This window comes from Cynocephalus volans, chromosome 15 (assembly GCF_027409185.1).
Source record: "Cynocephalus volans isolate mCynVol1 chromosome 15, mCynVol1.pri, whole genome shotgun sequence".
Taxonomy (NCBI): Eukaryota; Metazoa; Chordata; class Mammalia; order Dermoptera; family Cynocephalidae; genus Cynocephalus; species Cynocephalus volans.
In genome coordinates, this window is record NC_084474.1 from 9,175,074 (window position 1) to 9,200,929 (window position 25,856).

General features: G+C 35.3%; 1 protein-coding gene across 2 annotated transcripts in view; it reads left to right on the forward strand.

The window, feature by feature from the left end:
• SNTG1 (syntrophin gamma 1) overlaps positions 1-25,856 on the forward strand; it is a 359,598-nt gene that overhangs the window by 53,882 nt on the left and 279,860 nt on the right. For both annotated transcript variants that reach the window (XM_063079906.1, XM_063079907.1), the window contains exons 4-6: positions 9,331-9,388; positions 10,191-10,234; positions 10,328-10,369. In XM_063079906.1, the coding sequence (XP_062935976.1) occupies positions 9,331-9,388; positions 10,191-10,234; positions 10,328-10,369 (144 nt within the window). The remainder of the gene's footprint in view (positions 1-9,330; positions 9,389-10,190; positions 10,235-10,327; positions 10,370-25,856) is intronic.

Here is a 25,856-nt window from a genome sequence, read left to right on the forward strand (position 1 = left end):
TTTTATACTAATAAGGTCTGATAGCGAGTGAAGTATTTTTGTATTCTATTTATCTTTTTCTTTGTTTAGTTTTCATTTTTATTAAATAAATCAGTAAATCCCATTTTATAGTGCCATTTTATAAAGCACAGGACAAACTTAAAGTTCTAGCATATACTTTGTTTTAAAAGTGACCATCTTTGTTCATTTACTTTTATTACTAAATTTTAAAGAGCTTTTATTTCTGTATATTATTGACAATTAAAGATGTACCACACCTGTAATTTATTATCTTTGAAATAAAAGAGAAATTTTGGAAAAATAGGAAATTATAAAAATATTGAGGCATTAACCCAAGGACTTTAATGCCCTTAACAAAACTACATCTCTGCATAGATAATTGAAATTTGACTTTATCTTGATTCATGGGTTGGGCATCTTATTTATGTAGAGTAAAAATCATTTATACATCTCAGGTATACATACATTTCATGAAATTTTAGCAGAGCCCCAGTTAAATATGCGTGAAAAGCAGAACTCCAAGTATTGTGAATATCAGCTCTAGTCAACTTTGTGAAAATGACTCAGAAGAGATAAATATGTAATAACATTGTGTTGTCACTGATAAGAATATTACTATATAAAACATTAGTTTTAAAAAGTATTTTGTGCTTTCACCTTTTCTATCACCAACTAAGACCAGGGAGGCATGCAGAAAAATGAACTAAATCCAATAGTAAATGTTTAGTCCGTGAACTAAATCTAATAGTAAAAGTTGATTTTATTTAATATAAGCATTTTTACTGATCCTAGCACTAATGCTATTTCTGGTAGTGGAATGGAGCTATATTAATTTTGTGCCAGCTGGAAACATTTTTTTGTTTTGTTTTTGCTATTTCTACTTGTAATTTAAACCCAATAATACAATGTTATTTATGTTATTAAAATACCACATTTTAATCTAGACAATTTCTAAAGCATCAAGAATTTTGCTAAATGAATATTTTCAGTTTAATATTTTCATTATTTCAATCCAAACAAAACTGTCATATACATAATAAACAAAATAATTTTCTGAACCAAACAAGTGTGTATTTTCCATTCAAAATATTGGCCACAAAAGAAATATGTGGACTGTGATCAGTGCCATATATTAGAAGGTTTGACAAAAAAAGGAAATTATTTTAAAATTGTTATGACACACACTAAACAGAAATACCAATATATCAACATTTTTATTTAGAATATTACCTATTCATTCCAAAGAGATCCTTTTATGGCTTTTCATTTCGTCTTTCTTAATACTTACCTCTGAACTTGGTTTTCCTGTTGTTTAAACTATCTTTCATTCTGATAAATGTATATCAAAGTATGATTATTTATTTATTTTAAATAGCAATGTTATTATACAAATCTCGTTTCCCTGTCATACGTGAATTGGATAAACTATTTCGTTTATATGTGAGAACTATTTTCTTAAGATCTGAGAATTAGAAAAAAATTTACATAATGAACATTTAAAAGAATCATTCTAGGCTAGAAGCAGAATTAATATTTCGATGTTGAACCATTTATTTATTGCTGTCAGGAGCAATTTGAGCCACTAATACTTGTATAACTATGGACATAAATATATAAACATAAATTTTACCCTTACTTGTGTCAGGTAAGTAACCACCTCTGGCAAACCCTGGAAGTTTTGTGGTGAGAATTATCAATTAAAACCTGTACCACCTCAGCTGGAGATAGCAGAAGGACGACAGTATGTTAGACCATTGAAAAGGCCTTTGCCAATGTAGTTAAGGCTCTTCCAGGTGCTCTTGAATTTCTCTCAACTTAGAACAGCTCTAGTACTTCAGTCTTGCCTTCCAAAAACTCTTTTTAAAAAGTCTGGCTGAAGGGTAACAAAACGTCCTTTTTAATCAGAAAACACTAAAGTACTGTAACTGGTGCAGTTAGAAGTCGAGCCCGCAGGCTGTGCTCTGCACTCCTGACAATTCTTGGCTCCTGGGACTTTCCTGCCACGGTTACCATGTGATTTCTCACCTCTCATATTGCAGTCAGTGCTACAAAAGTCAGTAGGCAACAGTGCAGAGAAGCTTCTTATGTGGGTTTTTCCTAATGCTTTGTTTATTAACCTGCCTCAATGGCTGTAGGTTGTGGGCTGCATGACTCTGAAGCAATGTCCTTAAATCTAGGACATCCCCTACTATGTACAATATGAGTCTGTTCTCTGGCGCAAGTCCTCTCTCCAGCCAGAGTACCTTGTAGGGGTGTATTTTGGTGGTGAAATAAAAGTCAGCCTTTACCTCTATTTATTTTCTTTACCTTATATACGACAATATTCCACCTCAAAAATTCCTGAAATCCTAAAGAATAAGAAGAAAAGATAAATTTAGTAGAAATAAAATAAATATTGTATTAGATTTGTTTTTAAAATATGATTTAAATAAGTTTTAATTCTTTTTCTTTTCAAATGTTGTCTACTTCTCTTCCTATTCATGCTTATTTTTTCTCCTTAAGAAATTTTTGGTGGCATTATTAGGAATTTCTTACAGAACCTGAGACTCTCCTTTGAAAGTCATACTTATTATTTTCTAAAATCATGTCCAAAGATACTAGACACTCAGTTTGGAACACAGCCATCCAGAAAGAGTTTTGGCACCCATTACATTGAGAGTTAATGTAGAAGTCACGTTACCTCCATAGACACATTTATCCTTTAGGTTCCTAAAATCCCATCATTTTATAGCAAGAATGTTTTACTACGAAAAGGTAAGGGCCAAAGTTACCTATTTATCCATGTTAATTCTAAATACAAGGAAAAAAGCAAGAAGCACATGAGAAACAGTGGGCCCCGCTGCATGGCCCAGCAGACATCCTGACCAGGGAGGTGCCAGCACGAGGCGGATTCCACAAATGCTCCCCTGTCACTGGTTTAGATGAACGATTTGTCTCTAGGTCCCACACATAAAGGGGGTTCTTTTTAGCCTCTGGGAAGCGTGACCATCCCTGGATCTCCGGATTCTGCTTTCTTGTCCCGTTATATCCTTTCACCGCAGTTTAGCAAACCGAGTAGTAGCAAACGAGTAAGTGAACGTGGATGTGACGGGGTGAAATTCGGAGGCGTGACGTTCACACTCTTACACCTGGCCCTCTGCCGTCTTCATGTGACCTTTTGTCCACAAGCCTCCACTCCAGAACGTCAAGGGACAGGGGGTAGGTGCCCGCCTCCGCCTGCAGGAAGCTTTGCTTATCCAAGCTCTTTTCACTCTGGGGTTGCCTTTCGGAAGCTTTTTCATACCTGGTGTAACTTTAGGTCCTTCTTGACAGTGATTTAGGTTCCTACTGGGTGTTATCAGGATTCAGTCCTCCTTGATTAAAACACTTTTCGGAAGTTTAAAAATGGGTGATTTTTCCCCACTCTTGTTTTTCGTTTCAGTTTGCCCCTTAGTAAAAAGTCACACTCTTCCATTTACTTATTCTTGATTTTCACAGAATAATCTGGGTTTCTGCAAAACTTGACAAAACAATCAGTAAACTTTCCACTTACAATTGCATGTTCTTCTCTCTGTTCTCAGACTGAAACGGATTCCCTTGAAGGGATCAGGCTGTCTAGGGTGTAGCCTGAGTTCTCCCATAGGATTTCTCTCCCCCTGCGGGTCCTGCCCGAGCCGGGGGTCCCTGTCCAGCTTTCCGCAGCTGCAGCCCGGCTGCCACCAGCGTCTCCCGCCTCCTCGCCCAGCTCCATGTTTCTGCATCCTTCCTCTCTGGCCCTTCTGGTAGACTCTTCCTTTCAAGTGCTCAACCCTCTAGTATGGACCGTCCTGATACTTGTCACTTACGTAAATAAGTTAGTAGTCTCCACAGTTGCATCCACTTTTGCATCATAGCACCTAATATTGTATTTTTACCTCGTTCTTCCAGGAATTATCACAGGGATAGTCACCTTAAAGTACACACCATCATCTTATCCTTGTGAGACTTTTATTTTCCATATCTTTTAAAATACAATCATCCATTTGCATATTATTAAATTATACCTCTGATCATTTTCATTTAAAAAAAATTACCTTTGGGGGAAAGGATGTCTTAAATGTTGTTACTAGAAAAATATTTTGTGCAGAGTTTTTCAACATACAGAACTTTTCTTTATGTAAGCAATGAATTATCTATGTCTTTTAAGTAAATGTCAGTGATCAAAGGTGATTTCTATTGGAAGTTTTAACTTTGAGTTATTATTACCCTTAATCATCCTATTATTTATAAGCAACAGTTGCTAGTATTTATGACCTGCTCATTAAGTGCCACATTCTGAACGAAATACTATACATCCTGTTTAATTTGGCTTTATCAATCAGTGTATCAGTCCGTTTTGTGTTGCTATAATGGAATACCTGAGACTGGGTGATTTATAAAGAAAAACAACATTTATTGCTTACAGTTTCTGAGGCTGGGAAGTCCAAAGTCCATCTGGTGGTGATGACAGTGACCCAGGGGTCTCATATTGCAAGATGGTGGAAACAGAGAGAGCAGAGAGAGAGAGACAGACAGACTCTTCTCTTCTTTTAAAGCCTTCAGAACCACACTCTCGACCACTATTTTTAATCCATTCACTACTGCACGGTCCTACAATCCAATCACCTCTTCAAGGCTCCACCTTTCAATTACCATAATAGGATTTCCCACCCTCTTCACAGTTACAGTGGGGGCTAAGTTTCTAATACATAAAACTTGGGGGGCACAATTTAAGATTCAGGGAGTTTTGGGGGTACATAATTCAATCCACTACAACCAGCAAATTAGATAACTATTGTGATTTCTTCCACAGACAATTAGATTAAGTATTAAGGGTTAAGTGACTTATCCATTGTTATAAATTGCAGAGCTGGGCCTCAATCCTACCTAAAGCTTAGACAAAGTCCTTGCCCTTAATAACTATGCTCTGTATCTTAAAACCTGGACTAAATGATCTCTAAACTCTCCACTGGGTGACACAAATCATGTTTCCTCTCTATTTTCACATTCTGGTTTATTTAAAGCTGAAATAAAGTAATCAAAATGCTAGGATCAAGCAAGCAATTTCATAATATCAAGGGGTGATAACTGTATTTAATTGTATCAGACTTACCAAAAATATATATTTTCATAGTAGCTATAACAAATTACCATCTTTTAATTTATTAATGATTTTGAGGCAAAAGTCTTTTTAAATAACCACTGCTGATATAAGTATACACACATGTTCTCATACATTTCTCACTAATCTCTCCCCCTCTTCCTTTTACTTGAGTCTGATTTACTTGTTTCCACCATAGACAAAGTGGATGTGGACTTTTCCAACGTAAGCGTAGGAAGATAACAGGGAAATGATAAGGCTCAGTTGAAGATTATGAATTCGTTCCAAGAATCAGTTAAAATCATTGACCATCATTTGAAAGACCCTTTCTTATTAAACAGCTTCATTGAGATATAATTCACATACCATACATTTTACGCATTTAGACTGTGCAATTCAATTGTGTTTAGTATATCCACAGATATGTGCAATACAGTCAATTTTAGGATATTTCATCACCTCAAGAGGAAACCCTGTATCCTTAATCCCCTGATTCCCCCCCCACAGCCTTAAGCAATAATTAATCGATTTGTCTCTGTAGATTTCCCTATCTTTTATTTTTATATGAAGGCAATCATATGATACGTGAGAAAGACCATCAATTTTTGCCAAAACCAAACTGCGTTGTTCTTATTTGCTTACAAGTATTTTCCTTACTCTAAGAGCAAGAATAATAGTTGGGGTCTATGTATCTTCCCCCGCCCCCGCCCCCCGAGCCTAGAATATGATTGATTGATTGGGATAATGAAAATTTTAAAGTGAAAAGATTTCTTTGGCAAGATTCCCAATGCTCTAAAAGCATTCTGGGTTTGATTTGGTAGTATTTCACAGTTATGCTGGCAAAATGATTGTGTAGAGTCATTCTCAAAATGCTTTGGGTGAGACTTTGTATCCTTGTTCTTACATAGCTAGCTATAAAATCAAGTATGCTTTGTAAAAAGAATGTTAAGAGATTGACTGATGCATGTTTTAATATTATCTGGGCTGCACTTTAGAACATTGAGTTCCTTTTTCCTAATCTTGGATCTTACCATTTGCTGGAATAATATTGCTCAGTTAATTCAGTCATTCTCCAGACAGTGATCCGGAGCCACATCCCTAGTGCAGGGACTCCTTAGGGAGAAGATGCTGAAGGAGCTCCAGCCTGACATCAGGCCATTTACACTGTTGCAAAAGTAGACTTTGATCAGATTGTTACACTGGCTCAAAAGTGAATTAATTCAAGTAAAGAGATACTGAAGGAGGAGGGCCTTTAAGCAGAGATCTCAGGTACAGACTGAGTAGGAGTTTACTGGGTTAAGAATGAAGAAACAATCATTCCAGGCAGAGAAAGCAGTAAATGTTGACATCCTTTAGCAAACGGAATGATCAATGTTCCTCTGAGGTGAAGCTGCACAGGGAGACTGAGGCCACACAACAAACGACAGTTAAGGACTTGGATTTTTATTCTAAGTGTAATGGGAAGACTATTATCTGTTTTAAACAGAGCAAGCCACGTTATTTGATTCTTGGCTGCAAAACCTTAAATTTTCCCATTTAGGTCCTGAACCAAATCTAATTAACTTTAATAGAACTGAGCTGCTCTCACATTTCATTCAATAAAGGAAGATACTATAATTTTAAGTTCCAATTTTATCCTCTGATCTTTGTCTTAAAATTTACTATCTAATTCATAAAGTCATTTGTTATAGAAATTAGTTTAAAAAATTTATCAGAGTTCCCAATAAAAATATTAAAAAATAATATTAAATAAAAAATAAAAAATGTAGAAGCCATGTTTGAACTCAAGCCATTGAAATTTCAGGAGAAATTTTCCTTATAAAAGAAAAATTTTGTCAAAATGAAGGTAAGTTACATTTTGTCATTCAAAGATAGTTATAAGTCTGATTGTTGAGGAAAGAATGGTATTATTGAGTTGACCTTAAGAAAATTGCCATCTCTAGGGCTGGCTGGTTAGCTCACTTGGGAGAGCCTGGTGCTGATAATACCAAGGTCAGTGGTTCAGGTCTCCATACCAGCCAGCTGCCAAAAAAGAAAAAGAAAAAAAAAAAAGAAATTACTATCAGCCTTTTCTCTAGACAGACTCAAGAATACGTTTCCCACTGTTCTGCCATGATAACTCACATTAAAAAATCTGAGCATTAAGAAAATCTTTGATTCAGTAGTGAAACAAGACAAAAGTGTGAGATCAAAAACAGCTGAAGGGAAATACTCTGATGATAGCCATACAGACAAGACTGGCATGAATGTTGTTCCCCAAAGCATCTCAACCACAATATCTGGATAATTTGTTTCATCTGTTTATGCTACCTAAAACTTCACCAGTTGATGATTCACTTGAGTTAAACAGGGTTTTTTCCTAAAAAATGTAGATGCATTTTTAATATCCTTTCCAATTTCCAAGTGTCTCTAGAAACTATCAGCAACCATAGGCTAGGCCTAGAAAAGCCTCAGACTTCATTCATTCATTTATTCATTCAATCAACAAGCATTTCAAAGATAAAAAAGACATTATTTCATGCACTGAAGTTACATCAATGCACAAAATAAACAACCAGAAAACTTCAATACCCTCATAGAACTTACATTCTAGTAAGAAAGGGGGGAAGGAGAAAACAAATAATAAGTATAAGAAAAGACAAAATATTATAGTAGGTTAGAAGCTGATAGGTACAATGGGAAAAGAGTAAAACAGAGTAGAGGGGATTAGGAACTTGGAGTCCTAACAAATAATCATTAAGGGTCTTAGAATCAATTAGTCCTTCATCTCACTTACCATTTTAATGCTGTGTGATTTTACTTATAAATCTTAATTGATAGACTTCAGTGGGATAATAGCTCCCTTTATTCAGTGTTTACCATGTGTTAGTTTTTAACCCACTCTCAGTCACAAATCACCATCCCTTTGGTGAGAGAAGAGACCATCTTAGACAGGATCAGTGAGTGTTAGGGACGTGCAGCCTAAAAGGCAGAACTAGAATAAGGAGCCACTTTAGACCACGCCAGTGCCTTTCTTCACAGAGTTAGTGAGGGGTGGGGATGGATGGTGGATGGTGGGTTAGTGGAAATACTGAGAAAAACGGAGATGAGTAGTGTGTTTGAATTTCAACCTAAGGAGCTCGGTTTTCATTATCTTATTTACCATGTTTCTTCTTAATATTGCAGAAGTAGAAAGGACTCTATTTCCCAACGAAGAGTTGAGTACCAATGTTTTTCCCCAAAGCAATTAACTATCTTATATTGAAGTATACTGTTAACATGTTAAAAATGGACATTTATGGGTAAAAAAGTTTCTGTTCTAAAATAATTTTTTGTCCTTGTAAAAAAATAATAAAAGCTTAGGAGGTTTAAATATTCTGAAGATAGAGCATCCCCAATGGAAATTTAATTGCCTTTTCAACTGTGCTGTGTTATAAGCGCTATGCTTCTTTTCTACATGACCCTTTATTTTTTAATATACCTATTTGATTTTTCCTCTATGGCTTTCAAACTTCTCAACTCTGTAATAAAGAAACAGGACATTTCTGCAGTTATTTAAAAATTTTATTTTGTTTTCCTTCATGTAAGTTTAGTGCACTTATTTGTCTTACCTTTTTCATGTTTCATTTGGTCAAATAACAAAGCACTATGGCAATATTCTAGGCAGTGTATTTCAGTCTGTAAGTTGCTTGGTATGTACTCTCCCACAAAGAGGAATCTAACACTTAGTAAGGAAATGCAAATGAGCCCCTTCTCCATTATGCATGCACATTCTAATTTTGTTTATCCATTTGTGCAGGTAAAGGTCTTTCTGGTCACTTAGCTTCCAGAGAGGTCCTTGTGGTACAGGGACCTCTCTGGAAGCTAAGTCACTAGCACAGAATAATTCAGCCAGATAATAGAAATACGTAATAATCTGGTTTTGGAATCCTAAATAAGAATTCCTATAGTGGACAGCATTACTACACATTGAATAGGATGCCTATTTAAAGACATAATTGATCTTTTCTTGAGAAATGAAAATTTTCAAAGTTAATTTTTATTAATTATTGGACGTCTCAGCTAAATGCTAAACAGGTGGATAAGTTTCATGGGAGCACTATCTACTGAGTGGAGAAATTTCACCAATTTATCAAAATTTGCTTGCTGCCCACTTAACATAATATTCGTAGCCTGTATAACAGTTTCTTGGCTAAATGCTGCATTAATCTTTATGAGGTTAAATAATACAGTATATGATTTTCTCTTTCCAGGGAGGAGCAGAGCATAATATTCCAGTTGTCATTTCAAAAATCTCCAAGGAGCAAAGAGGTAACAAGTTTAGAGAATTATGTAGTAGCCATTCCTTTGTGTCATTGTTTTTGAAGAGTGAATCGTAAATTAGTATGTGAGTGTCTAGCTCCAGATTCCTCATGATCAGGCAGTAAGTGGCTGAGTTTGATTACTGAGTCCACGCTCTTCATCACTTCACAGAAGGGCATCTCTCACAGAAGGGGAGCAAGGATGAAAGATAATAAACCATGAAACCCTGTATGAAGTAGGGTCTGCATAGCTTTTCAACGGTTTCATTAAACAAACAAAACTAATGATAAGACACACCTGGTAAAGGCAATTTCAGATTTTTTCCAGTTTTCATATGCAGTTTTACTCACTCCTTCATATGAAACCTCATCTAAGAAAAACAATGAAGATATAGAGCAATTGTTGCATTGACTGAAATCAGTAAATATAATGTTTAAAAATAAAGTTGGAGCCAATTGCAGAGCTAATGGATTGACTGTCTATGACCTAAATATTGTCACAGAGACCTCAGAATTATAGGTGCATGAGAAAAATGTATTTATCCACCCAAAAATATCCACCAATTTTGTGCAGTTGTATGGTCTGAGATGGTACAACTAAATAGAAACATCTCTGCATGTTTTACAAAAAAGTGTACTGAATTATATTACTGTTTTGAATTTTCGTTCCTTGTGGATTGTTTAAGATGCTAACTATGTAAAACATTTAAATTTTTGTTTCATTTATCAGTTTCACCTTTATTTCACTAAAAAACTCTTTCGTCTGTGTGACAAAAATAGTAGATGCATAATCAACTGTTTTTCATTTACAGCTGAGCTTTCAGGACTGCTTTTTATTGGGGATGCAATTCTACAGGTATATATTTTATCATTAGTATCTACATGCAACCAAAATAGAAAGTCAATTTACAATATACCATGTGAAACTCTGCTTCTCTTTTCATTGCAGATAAATGGAATTAATGTGAGAAAATGCAGGCATGAAGAAGTGGTAAGTTTATTTTTTCCTAATGTCATGATTTTTGTTATGTTCAAATACAGATTTGCATTGCTAGAAACTGTCATTTTATTCATTAGAAAGATATGACATTGGTCCAGTGTGCTGTTAAATTTTCAATTTACCTCTTAATTTATGTTTTTTTTTCCCCCCTGTTAGAAACATATCAGTGAGTACTATCCAGGAAGAAATCCAGGATAAAATGTTTTTCAAAGAAATACTTACCAAGGATGGTCATTTGCTATGTTTTTCCTGTTTTTCTGTTAATTCCTACCAGGTGAAATATATCTCTAAATCTTTGCAAATGTTTAGAAGTGTAAAACAATAAATTTATGTCTATAAAATCTCATACACTAGTAGTAGGGACAAATGGAAGAGCTTATAAAGACTACTTGTGTGCATGCATGTGGGTGTGTGAGACAGAGGGTGGGAGGAAGAGAGAGATGTAGAGGAGCTCAAATTCAAGGCAGACAGCTTTAGCACTAGACAGGGTGCTCATCAATACTCTAGGACTTTCTTGGATATTTGTAAATGTGCAGATTCTAAGGCCCTGGAATTGGATTTTCTAATTCAGCAAATTTGGGTGGGTCCAGGAATTTGGATTTTAACAACCAGCCTAAATGGTTCTGTTGCAGGTGGCCTCTAAACTACACTTTGAGAGAGGCTGGAAGGTTGAAGAACTTCTGCTGGGGATGATGAAATGACATAGAAAATGATACAGAAAGGAATAGGACAGCATTAGGCATTTAAGGAAATCTCTGTCATGGTTGATTAAATATCATCCATAGAACCCTCACCGAATTTCTGTATCAGCTCCTTTGGGAAGGGATAAAGGAAAGATTACGTTTAAAAGTTTATATTCAAGGATTAAGCCAAATAAAAAATACTGTAAGTCTTCTGCTTCTCACGGCTCTAGTTTATTTGATTTTGGGATACATTGCTCCTCTGTTAAAAGCTATTTGGAGAAACTCTTCTGATACATTTACATACTTCCAGCCCCAGAGAGGCAACATCAAGTGTCTGTGAAAAGCCTCAATTTCACGAGTAGTGATAAGAGAGAGGGCTTGCATTTATGATCACTTGGCACAACTGATCCAGGGCTGTTAGTATTTGTCCCTTGTCTTTGTCTTTCTCAGAATATAATTTGGGCCATCCTATTGCCACTCTGTGCTGAATATCATGTAAAGCATACATGTTCCTACAAATACATGCAGAGATAAGAATTTTTTGAGAACAGATTTTTACACAAATGAGAGAACAGCTCAGCACAGAGGCCTCTGTTCTACAGATTCCCTTGTAAATTTTAAATATAGCAGGTAAGCAAAGATGTTTACAACTTTAGTCTTTTTTCTAAATGTACAAAGTGATTTTAAACTTATTATCCAGGGAGTAAAAACAAGTACATTTTCTTTTAAAATCACATGCTGTTCGATAGAATGCAGTTTGCCCTTCAGAAGCAGGCAACATGCTTAGGCACACTGTGAGACAGATTACTGTAGCATGAAAGATTAGAATGTGCTAATCACGCCACGTCTGCTAATGCCTAGTCTGTCTCAGAGGAAAGAAATTTGGGATTGTATAGCAAATGGTATGTGGTTTTCTACAATAAACTCTTACTTTTTCTGAGAAGATAAGCTTACCAGCTTTAAAATATAGGTACTAACATTCTTATTAAGTTCCAATTTTTTACTTTCCAACAGTGATTAGATGCTTTTGTCTTCACTGCTTATTACCTAAGTGAATAGACTTACCTATACCTCAATGGTGCTGAGATAATTAAATGTTTAAGAATGGACTTATGTGAGCAGAAAAAGGCACTACAAGCTAAGAGGATGTAGGTGGTTTTGAAATAGTGTGCTGATATAACACATTCCTCACAGAGTCCCAAATCTAGAAGCACGTTGGGCAGGCATGGCAACATTTTGTTTGCGCATGTAACTTTTATTGTATTCACCTACTCTGTTCATTGAAATTATTTGAAATTCTTCATTTAGGTCCCAATCAGCTTCACTCTTAGAAGGCTTCAACAGTATGTCTATTACTTTTCTGTTGGTGCTATAGCTTTGATCTGTGCAGAAGGGAGTTCCATATTGTCCACTGTCGGCACTTAGTAGATTTGTTGATGGGATTTTTTAGCCATGTGCCCTAAAATTAGATCATGGAAGCGTTTGCTTCTGTCTGTTTCTGTGGTACCAGTCTCGGCATACAATAAGTCAATTGTAGGCTTCACCCACACTACCTAAGGATTCTTCTTGCTAGAAGGTTACTAAGGAAGAGAAGCCCACAAAGTCTCCTCATTAAGTAAAATGGGAACCAGGGCTCAGCTCTGCTTTGCAAGTGCCATGGTGCGCTCATAAATGGCTTCAGTGCTCAGAAACAATTGTATCAAATCCTAGCTTGACTACTTGCTAACACAGTAACTTCAGGCTAATGAACTTATCTTTTCTGTCCCTCTTATTCATCAGTTAAAAATTAACTAATAATTCTTATGAGCATTGAATGAGAGTAACATATATGAAACTCATAGCTCCCTTTTGCCAATTAAGAACAGTTGCATCTTATTTTATGCCATCAAGTGACGTTGCGTCCCATGCTGTTCTCTTCCTCCTGTTTACTCCAGTGGGCACTGCTGTGCCAGTGTTGGACAGTGTCTCCTCATGCTCCATGCTGGACCCTAGGAGGTGGCCACACAGAGACAGAGCTAATGGTGCTGCTGCTCCGCATCCCAAGCTCCCTCCACCGATTCCAGGCAGAAATCAAAGAGGAGACCCATGACAAAATGAGTGTTCCCTGCCCATCCTAGCCCGGAATCTTTTTATCTTCACCATAAACATGTTTTATAGCCCATGAGATGTGTTTCCAAAACACCAAAACCCCTAATGTTCCCATATGCTTTTTCAAAGAATGCTTAATCTATTGCCACTGCTGATCTTTGAAACTGATGTTATTTTCCTTAGCGCTGAACCCCAGACACATTAAGCTGATTGTCATTTCGGTATCTAGCCATCCACGTGTTTCACTGACTTAACAGGTAAACTGATCACATCTCAAAATTTTTCTGAGTTCCATTGATGTGAAATACACTGAGACTGAATCCTTTGTGTGATAAGAAAAGTTTATATGGCTTTAACTTCATTGGTATGTGGGCATTGTTTTGCTAGAATTTAATAATTGAGAGAATGGAAAAAAATGGAGGAAAAATATTAGGAAAGAGCAATATAAAAACAATGTTCATGTGTAATGGTGATCAAAAATAAAAATGGTGGTCTATCTATATCCACTAAAAATGATAGGAAATAAGATTTAACTGCATGAGAAAAGTGTCGATTGAATTAAAAAGCATCCTGGTTCTAACAATAGAATCTATTAGTATAACTAAAATATCCGACTGGTAAGACTTTTTAAGTGAGTAGAACATCACTGGGCAAAGCAGGCTGGATGGGATATATAATTCCAGAAGTTTCCTTCAAAAGGAACATCACTGGTTTCTGGTTTGAGATCTATGGGTCTCAATATCGTTCATCTGCTTTTTTTTCCTATGGTTCTCATGAATAAAAAAATTAGATAATTTGAAACACAAATAATTAGCACCCTAAACCAACTTTTTGTTTTGCTGACATTTTGTATCAATCTTTTTGTCTCTATTTCATTTAGTTCTGCTCTGATCTCAATTATTTCTTTCCATTTATTAGTTTAGGGATTAGATTGTTCTTATTTTCTAGTTCTTTGAAATTTAACGTTAGGTTGTTTATTTGAAGTCTTTCTATTCTTTCAATGTAAGCACTTATTGCAATAAACTTCTCTCTTAGTGCTGCTTTTCCAGTATCATATAGGTTTTGGTAAATTGTACTTGCATTTTCATTTGTTTCAAAATCTTCATAATTCTTACAACAGCAGAATTAGTAGCTAAAATATGTAAGTTAAGATGATACGCTTATACATTGAAAACAATTGCTGCTAAAACTAATTTAAAGTACTGATTAATAACATTTTGTTGTAAGATATGCTTAACAATTTAAAATTTCCACTAGAATAAAAAGAACATGATTTTTTTTAGTTTAGATTAATCAGAAAAAAAATTACAAGGGTTATTCCATATCACCTAAGAAGAAGGCATTAATTTATATATTGGAGCAGTGTAGGAGGTTTTATGTGTCACCAAGGAACATATTTAGGATGTGATTTAGGCTCACAAATCATTTTAGATCTTCGTGAAAAGCTAAAATATCACTGAGTTACAAATCATATTTTACCTAACTGCTAACAATTACGTTGTTCACAATTTAGAAATAGGTTCGGGGCACTAATTGATTAATACTTTTTTAAGAATTCTAACTCTAGTGGACTCTTCTTTGAAATAATTTTCATTTAAGAAAAAGCCATTCATAGAGAGCAGCCTTGTAATACCAAGGTCATGGATTTGGGTCCCTGAACCAACTAGCTGCCAAAAGAAAAAAAGAAAAGCCATATATAAAATTATTTAACTTTTAATATTTCCCAGTGGTTTGGGATATGTTAAGTGCAAGGGCAAAAAGCCCAGAAATAGTGTCTATACTATATCTAATTTTGAAAAGAAATGAAATATCCAGAACTTGCCTTATTTACATACTTAGCTTTGCATTAATACTCTTTGGAGTTTCTTTTCTGCTGGATGCACATGTCTGTCTCCCTTAATTAGGTTGAGTCTAGACAGCACAGGTGACACTTTAATGATGTGCTTGATTTTACTTCTGGTTCCTGATTCTCATTTTATTAGTTCTCTTACTTTTTGAGTGAAGTTGGGTTGGACAACTTACAGAACTCAGACTCAATTTTGCAGCCCCACTGTCTTAGTCCATTCCTTTTGCTATTAGAAAATATCTTAGACTGGATGGCTTATAAATAATAGAAATGTATTTCTCACATTTCTGGAGGCTGTGAAGTCCAAGACTGAGGCACTGGCAGGTTCAGTGTCTGCTGAAGGACTTGCTGTCTGCTCCCATGATAGCGCCTTGTTGCTGCATCCTTTGAAGGGTACCAGTGCTGTGTTGCACATGATAGTAGGAACAAAAGGGACAGGCAGCTCCCTGAAGCCGCTGTGATAAGGGCATTAATCCCATTCATGAGCGCAGAGCATACATGACTTAATTACTTCCCAGAAGGTCCCACTTCTTAATAACACCACAATGGGGATTATGTTTCAGCATGAATTTTGTAGGGACACACACATTCCAACCATAGCATCCCATAATAATGAGATGAAACCAGTTATATAGTAGGGTACCATACAATTTCCCTCTAGAGAAACAGACACAAGATACACAGCAGCAGTCCCAACTAGACCATGCCACCTGAGGGGAGGGAGACTGATGGGTAAATGTAGGTGTTTCTGTGATCCCTTCACCTTCCAGCAAAGCTTCTCTCAGTCACTCTCCTGTTCTAGAGGTTGGAATGTGAGTTATGCAAACTGTATAATTTTAATTTTCAAATAGCTGACATTTTATTTTCAAAGAGATCAACTGATCACACTGAAAGGCAAGAAGAGTGTATGAGAATGGAAGTTTGAAGACCTATGATAAAAGTCCTGTCACAGACGCTTTGTAGCTGTGCAATGTCGATGAATGGCTTAAATCTCTCTAGCTCCTACTTTTCTTATCTGAAAGATAAAATTTGAGATAGATCATTCCTGATGTCTTTTCCAGCTAAAATATTTATTTATTTATTTTGAAAGGACACACACATTTGTTAAAACCTATAGAACTGTACAACACCAAGAGTGAACTCCAATGGACCTAACTATGGACCTTAGTTAATGATAATATATCAATATGGGCTCGTGAACTGTAACAAATGTACTGTAGTAATGCAAGATCTTAATAAGAGAGAAATTCTGTATACCAAAATGATGGTCTTTACCAACTAAAAGGAAGTGTGTACAAAACCAGAGATCTGGAGAAGCAATCCTGAGAACTGACACGATTGCTCAGGTTGCTATAACACCTGTGGACTCATGTTTGAGTCCCCAGGAGAGAGCTCATTTGGGAAAAAAAAATTGGGGGGAAAAGGTATTAAAGTATCAGAAACACGGAATGATGCATTGGATGCATTGCTTCCTCTAAGAAAATGCCTCTTGGAACATGTTTATGCCCACTGGGGTGGGCTGGAAGAAGAGTTGCCCAGCAGAGACAGGGATGCTTGGTGCACTCAGCTGTAGCAGAAATAATTCTTCAGAGGTGACCAGAGAAGCTCCAGCAAGACTGGACCAGTAGCAACATGATTTTATAAGCACATTGGCCCATATCCAGAAACACTGGAGGGTAGATGATTTTTTGTGGAGGTTGTGATTCTGTAATTTAAGGGGTATAAAAAAAATCAGACAAGGTTTGTGCATTTATCTTTCACTCTCAGGGTGGGTAGTTCTCATTAACAAAGGGAAAATAGCATGAATCCTTCAGACTGTGAAAACTTCACCATGGACCTGAGGTAGTGTGAAGGCTTCTAGAATTCACATCTACTGAAAATATCACCACAATGCTTGTAGAGTTATGTGTTCTGAAGTAATCCTGAGATATCTCAGGATGCTATAATTTACTACTGAAGGGAATGTGGGCAACAGACATAATTCTCTGATCAGACAGATGGGAATCAGAAAGGAAAACAAACCTCATGATCTATATATTTGTGGTCACCCAGATAGGGAGTGGGAATTTAGGTGACTTTAAGGCAGGAAGACATCCCATATGTGCACACTTATTTGGAAGGATGTCTGGGAGCCCTAAAGCAGCTAAGTTCTATAGCTGGAGAACTGTGCTATAGAAACAGTCATACCTCTGTTCAATAGTACTAATGCAGTGTATGTAAACAACATCTAAGAAAACTGCCTTGAGTTCCTGGTTTTGGGTATCAAAATAGCATAGTAAAAAGCATACCTGACCCTTTCAAGTTATCTATTGAAAGACAATTTTAAGGCCTTCCATGTGGTAAATGTGCAATCTTAATTAAGCAAGTCAATGCAAACATTTCATTTGAGAGCTTTAGCAGTGGACTAGAGCAAGCAGAAGAAAGGATTTCTGACCTTATGGACACTGTTTTTGAAATAACCCAAGCAGACAAAAAACAAAAAAATAAAAATAAAAACAATTTTTAAAAATGAAGAAAATCTCTGAAAACTACCAGACAGCCTCAAGTATACATATATCTGGATTATGGGTGTTCCAGACGGGGAAGAAAAGGAAAAAGGTGTTGAGAACCTATTCAATGAGATAATAGCAGAAAACTTCCCTGGTATTTGTAGTGAAATGATTTTCCAGATACAAGAAGCACAAAGATCCTCAAACAAGTTCAATCCAAAAAAGTCCTCTCCAAGACATATTGTAGTTAAACTGGTAAAAGTTACAGACCAAGAGAGAATCCTACAAAGAGCAAGAGAAAAATGTCAAGTTCCCTATAGGGGTGTCCCCATCAGACTAACAGCAGACTTCTCAGCAGAAACCCTGCAGGCCAGAAGAGAGTGGGATGATGTATTTAAAGTCCTAAAAGAGAAAAACTGCCAACCAAGATTACTATACCCAACAAGGCCATCCTTCAGATATGAAAGAGATAGAGTGTATTTCCCAATAAACAAAACTATGGGAATTCTGCACCACACGACCAGCCCTACAAGAAAACCTCAAGGGAGTCCTACACATGGAACCCCTCCAAAAATAATCCCCACCATGAACACACTAGGAAAAATAAATCCCACTGATAAAAGACATAGACAAATGAGAAAGAGGAAAAAACAAAAAACAAACAAACAAAACTATACCATTCCACTTCAAAAACCCAAGAAACTGCAAAGTGATAGAATAGCTTGGGAAGAAAGGAACAAAAGACACTTAAAACAACCACACAAAAGCAATTATGTAGTAGGAATCAGACAATATCTTTCAATAACAATGCTGAATGTTAACGGATTGAACTCCCCACTCAAAAGACATTGACTGGCTGGATGGATTAAAAAACTAGACCCAACTATCTGCTGCCTTCAAGAAACCCACCTCACCTGCAAAGACTCTCACAGACTAAAAGTGAAAGTATGGAAAAAGATATACCACACAAACAGAAACCAAAAGCAGACAGGAGTAGCTGTTCTTATATCAGATAAAATAGACTTTAAACCAAAAACTATAAAAAGAGACAAAGAAGTTCATTATATAGAGAGAGATAAAGGGATCTATCCACCAAGAAGACATAATAATCATAAACATATATGATCCCAACATTGGTGCACCCAGATTTGTAAAGCAAACATTACTACACCTAAATAGAGAGACAGATTTCAACACTTAATAGTTGGGGACCTGAACATTACCCTCTCAACATTGGACAGATCACCTAAGCAATGAATCAATAGGGAAACACAGGATTTAAAGTACACTCTAGACCAATTGGACTTGGTGGATATATATATATATGTAGAACATTTCCCCCAACAGCCAGAGAATATACATTCTTATCAACAGTGCTTGGAACATTCTCCAAGATAGATCACATATTAGGTCACAAATCAAGCATCAACAGGTTTTAAAAAATTGAAATCATTTCATGCATATTCTCAGACCAGAATGGATTAAAGCTAGAGATTAATAACAAAAGAAACTTCAGACATCACAAAAATACTTGGAAAGTAAACAACATGCTTCTGAATGACATACAGGTTAAGGAAGAAATCAAACAGAAAATAAAAAAAATTCTTGAAACTAATGATAATAACTACACATAATACCAAAACCTATGGGATACTGCAAAAGCATTACTAAAAGGAAAGTGTATTGCAATAAATGCTTACATCAAGAGAATAGAAAGATCTCAAATAAACAATCTAACTTTACATCTTAAGGAACTAGAAAAACAACAACAATTCAATCCAAAAGTTAGTAGGTGGAAAGAAATAATTAAAATCAGAGCAGAACTAAATGAAATAGAGACCAAAAATATGAAACAAAAGATCAATGAACAAAAAGGTGGTTTTTTGAGAAGATAAACAAAATAGACAAACCACTAGCCAGACTTACTTAAAAAAGAAGTGAGAAGACCCAAAGAACAAAAATCAAAAATGAAAAAGGGGATATCACAACTGATACCACAGAAATACAACGAATCATTAGAGGTTATTATGAACAACTATACACCAACAAATTTGAAAATCTGGAGGAAATGGGCAAATTTCTTGACACATACAAACTACCAAGAATGAACCAAGATATCATAGAAAAACTGAACAGACCAATAACAAGCAACAAGATTGAAGCAGTAATCAGAAATCTTCCAAAAAAGAAAAGCCCAGGACTAGATGGCTTCACTGCTGAATTCTACCAAACTTTTAAAGAATTAATAGCAGTTCTTTCCAAAGTATTCCAAAAGATTGGAACATAAACCATTCTCCCAAACTCATTCCATGAAGCCAACATCACACTGATACCAAAACCAGACAAAAACCCAACAAAGTGAAGAAGAAAAAAATTTTTAAAAGCATGTCTACACATCTAAGCTTTCTATAAAGTGGTGTGATATTTTGGATTTAGTTTGCATTTCCCTAATGACTAAGAATATTGAACAATTTTTTCTTGTGTTTATTGGCTGTTCCTGTATCTCATTTATTAATTGGGTTGAATTCTATCATACTGATTTTTGAGAGGTTATTTGTATATTCTGGCTACAAGTCAATGTATGATTTGTGGGTATATTTTCCCAGTTTGTGGCTTGTCTCTTCAACTTCTTAATGGTGTTTTTTGAAGCTCAAAGTTTTTGATTGTCATGAAGGCAAACTTACTGATATTTTAATTTTGTTATTTGTGCTTTTGGTGTCCCAAACCTAAGGCCATGAAGATTTACTGCTACATTTTATTCTAACTCTTACATATATGTGTATTGCCAATTTTGAGTTAGTTTTTGTGTATGGCTTGAGATAAGGTAAGGTGGGTATCCAATTGTCCCAGCACAGTTTATTTATAAAACTGTCCTTTCCCATTTAATTGTCTTGACATTTGTTAAAATGAATTGCCCAAAATGTAAGATTTTTTTTCTAGATCCTTAATTCTGTTCCATTAATCTATTAGTGTATGCTTATGCCAGTATCACATTATTGGTGGTTATAACTTTGCAGTATGTTTTGAAATTGGAAAATGTAAGTCCTTAAACTTTGTTCTTTTTATTTTTCATTTATTTACTTATTTATTTTGGTGGCTGGCTGATATAGGGATCCAAATCCTTAACCTTGGTGTTATCAGCACTATGTGTTCTTTTTACATTTGATTTTAATTAAACTGTTTATGTTAGAACAGTTTTGGATTGACAGAAAATTGCAAAGATAGTACTGAGAGTTCTGATATACCCAACACCTAGATTTTCCTATTATTAACACCCTACATTGTTATGGTATCAATATTAGTATTATTATTAAGAAAAGTCTCTATTCAGATTTCCTTAGTTTTTACCTAACGCCTTTCTTCCCAGGATCCCATCCAGAGTACACATTGCATTTAGTAGTCAAGTTTCCTCAGTATCCTCTTGGATGTGATAGTTTCTCATACTGTCCTTGTTTTCGATAACCTTGAAAGTTTTGAGTGGTACTGGTCAGGAATTTGTAGAATGTCCCTCCATTGAGATTATTCTAGTGTTTTTCAGATGAATAGAGTGGGTTATGTGTTTTGGAGGGGGGGGAGACCACAGAGGTTAAGTGCCATTCTTATCACATCATATCAAGGGAAATACTGTCAAAACGATGCATCACCATTGATAATGACCTTGATCACCTGGCTGAGAAAGACTATGTCACCCTTTCCACTAAATTTCTTTCTTTCTTTTCATATTGTGTTCTTTGGAAGGAGGTAACTATACACAGTGCCCAATTGAGCAGTGGGGAAGGTGCTTTACCCCCATGAGGGCAGACTATCTACATAAATTATTGGGAATTCTGTTACTTAGGTTAATCTATTCACCTCAGTTTATTATTTATTTAGTCATTTTACTGGACCAGTATGAACTCATGAATATTTATTTTATACTTTGGTTATAACCTGATACTACTTTGTATATTTTATTGCTGAAATGGTTTCACTTTGATATATTGAGAGTTCCTTCAGTTGGCTTCATTGTCACTTTAAAATATCCCCAACAGGGTGGGCTTTTTTTTTTTGTTTTTTTGTGGGTTTTTTTAAACTTAGTTTCTGACACTGACATACATTTCAGGCTTATCTTATGTATTTCTTACCAGCCCAATAATAAGCCATTTCTTCTAGAAGTCCTGATTGCCTTTATTCTAATAAAAATGGTATTAGAAACCAAAATCTGGGTGCTAGTTGTGCTCATTGCTACTGATATAGGGGTGCCTGCTGGGCCTTCTCAGGAAATATATGTGTGCATACAAATCTGTTTATATACCCTTATCTTTTCACGCACATATGTAACTATCAGTGTTTAATTTAAGTTAGCCTAAGTTCACACTAAGTCCCCAGTTCAACCAATTAACATGTGGACCACTCCAGCCTTCTCCCCTTTCTTGTCTGTAACCTCGACTCCAGTAGATGGCCATGTAATCTGCCATTTACTTATTTAATTGTTCCAATCCAGGATACATGTACAGCAGTATCAGAATTGCTAACCCGTTCTCAGTGGGAAACAATTTTATCACGTGGAGTAAAGACTTATGTACAGTTTCTTCTGCCTTTAGTCTTACAGACTTTATTCATTTAGAAAGTTACACAAGTCAGTGCTGTTACCCCATTTTCTAAGTAAGGTTGCTTCAAAAATTTTTAATACAGTTGGATTCTCTTGTCACATTCGGCATTTCATCATATTTCTCAACCTCCTACATGTTTTGTTTTGTTTGTTCATTTTTTAAGGTTTGTTCATGTTAAGGTTTACTCTTTGGTTGTAAATTCAGTTGGTTTGACAGCTGCATAGTACCATGTAGATGTTCTTTGTCAAGGTGGTAAATTCCCCTGTATTACTAGTTTGCAGAGAGTTTTTTTTTAAACATAGATGTGTGTTGCCTTCTTTCAAATGCTTTTTCTGAATTAATCAACATGACCATAAGATTTTTCTTCTTTAGATTTTTAATGGGGCAGATTACACTGATTGAATTGCAGGTGATAAGCCATCCTTGCTTAACTGGAATGAATCCCATTTGATGAGTTGTATAACTCTTTTTATACAGTTTTGCGTTTGATTTGCTAATATTTTGTTGAGGACCTTTATAGCTATGGTCATGAGAAATATCGGTCTTAATTTTTTTCTGTAATGCTTTTTAAAAATATTTTTGGCTTATTTTATTTAATATATTTCTTTCTAGCCTGGCACAGAAAGAGGAAAAGTGCATGTTCTCACTTACATGTGGGAGCTAATAAAAATAAATAAATAAATACACCAACAAATAAACAGGGGGAAAAAAATACAACAATCACAATAATTCTTTGAACATGTTAAGATAAGTGAACAGATATGATATTGATGGAGGGAGGGGAAAAAGGAGGGAGGAAAAGGAGTGATTGGTAAAGGGACATGAAAATCAACTACATTGTATATTGATAAATTAAAAATAAAAAAATAAAATAAAATAGTCAAAATCATAGAGACAAACAGTAGAACAGTGTTTGCTAGGGTTGCAGGGAGGGTAAAATGGGGAATTACTGTTTAGTAGGTATAGGGATTTAGTCTTACAATGTGAAAAGAGTTATGGAGATGAATGTGGTGATGGTTGCATAACATTATGAATGTGTTTAATACCAATGAACTTAACACTTAAAAATAATAAAGATGATAAATTTTATGTTGTCTTTTAAACACTATAAAAATAATTATTAACTAAAAATTTAAAGAAAAATATTTTTGAGTATTAGATTAATGCTATCATCATAGAATGAGTTATAAAGCTTGCCTCTGTTTCTGTTTTCTGGACAAAATTGTGGAGGATTTGTATGATTTCTTCATTAAATATGTGACAGAACTCACCAGGGAAACTTTCTGGGTTTGGAGCTTTCTTTTTTTTAATATTATTATTATTTATTCTTTCAATTTCTTTAATAGACATAGGCCTTTTCAGAATATCTACTTTTCCTTGTGTGAGTTTTGGGAATTGACCCATATCATGTAAGTAATCAAAATTGCAGGCACAGAGTTGTTCAGTATTCAACAGAAATGATCCCTTTTCTCTGTCTGATATTGGCCATATGTAACTTCTCTTTATTTTTTCATTAGTCTCCTAGCATTTTTATCAATTTTATTGATCTTTTCAGAGAACAAGCATTTAGTTTTACTAATTTTTCTCTGTTTTTGTTTTTTTCTAGTTCATTGATTTTTCTGCAATTTTTATTATTTTTTATCTTGCTTTGGGCTTTGATTGCTCTGCTTTTTCTAATATCTTATTGTGGAAGCTTAGATCATTGATTTTAATCTTCTTTACCAATATATACATTTAACAGCGTAAATTCCTCTCTAAGCATTGCTTTGCTTGCATTCCACAATTTTTGATAAGATGTATTTTCATTTTTATTCAGTTCAAAGTATTTAAAAATTTCTCTTTAGACTTTTTCTTTAACTCATGTTATATAGAAGGGTATTGTTTAATCTCCAAGTATTTGGGGATATTCTAGCTTTCTTTTTATTACTGATTTTTGGTTTAAATTCCTAATTATCTGAGAACATACTCTGTATGATTGTTATTCTTTTAAACTTGTCAGACTTTGATTTCAGGCATAGAATGTAGTATATTTTTGTGAATTTTCCATATAAGTTTGGGAAGAATATAGATTCTTCTATCTTTAGATGGAGTATTCTATAAAAGTCTGTTATATACTTAATGAATTGCTACCTGCTTCAACTATCAATTTCTGAAAGAGTGCTGTTGAAAACTACAATTTTAACAACAATTTATATATATTTCTCCTTTCAGTTCTATCAGTATTTGTGGCACATATTTTGATATTTTGTGGTTAGGTTGTGCCTTCTCAGAGATTCTACTACCTTACCATCATTTCATTCTCCATGTAACTGTTTTTTAATTTCGTTCATTAATCCTGATAACTCTCCTTGTTCTAAAGTCTTATATCTCTTTGATTAGTGTTAGCAAAGTATATTGTTCTCCATCCCTTTACCTTAAAACTATTGAAGTGTTCACTTAAAATGGGTTTCTTGTAGAATTTAGTGCTGGGTCATTTTTATCTCTTTGACAATCTCTGCTTTTGAACTGATGTATTTGGACAACTCAGATATAAAGTGATTATATAGAGGAACCCATGGCCACGTTTGTAACTATTCTGTTTGCTGCATCTGTTTTTGCCCCCAGTCTTTTTTGACTTCCTTGATCTAAATTAAACATTTAATTGAGCCCATTCTATATCTTCTCTTATCATATCAATTATACTTTTAAAATAATTAGTGTTTGCCTTAGAGTTGCCATTATACATTTTTAGCAATCTGTGTGCACTTTCAAGTAGCAGCATACTGCATGTGTGTCGTCCAGGTACCTTGTAAGAGAACATTCACAATCCATCCCTCCCATTTCTTACGATGTTGCTGTAATTCGTTTCACTTATGCATACCCTTTAATCACCCCACACATTGTTACTGTTATTATTTTAAACAAAGCGTTGTGTTTCCAATCAATTAAGAATGAAAAAGTAAGAGACTTTATTTACTTTCATTCGTTCCTTTATTGGTACTCTTCCTTCATTTTTGTTGATCTGAGTTTCTGATTTATATCATTTTCCTAATCCGTATAGAAATTCTTATAACATTTCTTGCAGTGCAAGTCTTCTGGCAAGGCATTCTCTGTTATTGTTTGTCTGAAAAAGTATTTATTCCTGCACTTTGGAAAGATAATTTTGCAGGATACAGAATTCTATCCTGTGGTTCTCTTTCGAGCACTTTAAATACGTCAATCTCCTCTTGCTTTCCTGCTTTTCTGATGAGACCACAGTGGACACCTAACTGGCCTCCCTGCTCCATCGCATGCCCACGCACCGTCGTGATCGACCTACCACACAGCAGCCTGGCTATATCACCCATGCTGAAGATCTTACAGTGGCCTCCCTGCACACAAAGAACAAGTGCAAACTCTTTATCGGGGCTGAAGCATCTCTAAACTCAACATTAATTTGGTCCCATGCTCACTCTAACCCACATGTGTCAGTCCCCTCCCCAACACTCACATTTTGTGGGATTCTCCCACACTAGGTTCAAACACGTGCTCCTTTGCCGTTGTTGTCTTCTCTGCCTGCGGTCATCTCCCCTGACCTCTTCATGGTTCAGTCCTTCTTGTCATTTAGACCTTAGATTAAAATTCTCCATATCACAAAAAGCTTCCCTAGTAAGTCATTCTCACCTGTTTGCCTCTCTCCCATGGTATGTAGAAGTCATTTCTCATTTTGGTTTGGCCATCATTGCACAAACATTTCTGTATGGGGAAATATTCCAAGGTAATTGGGAAATAGGGCCCTGGCTGATGAGTGGAAGAAATATA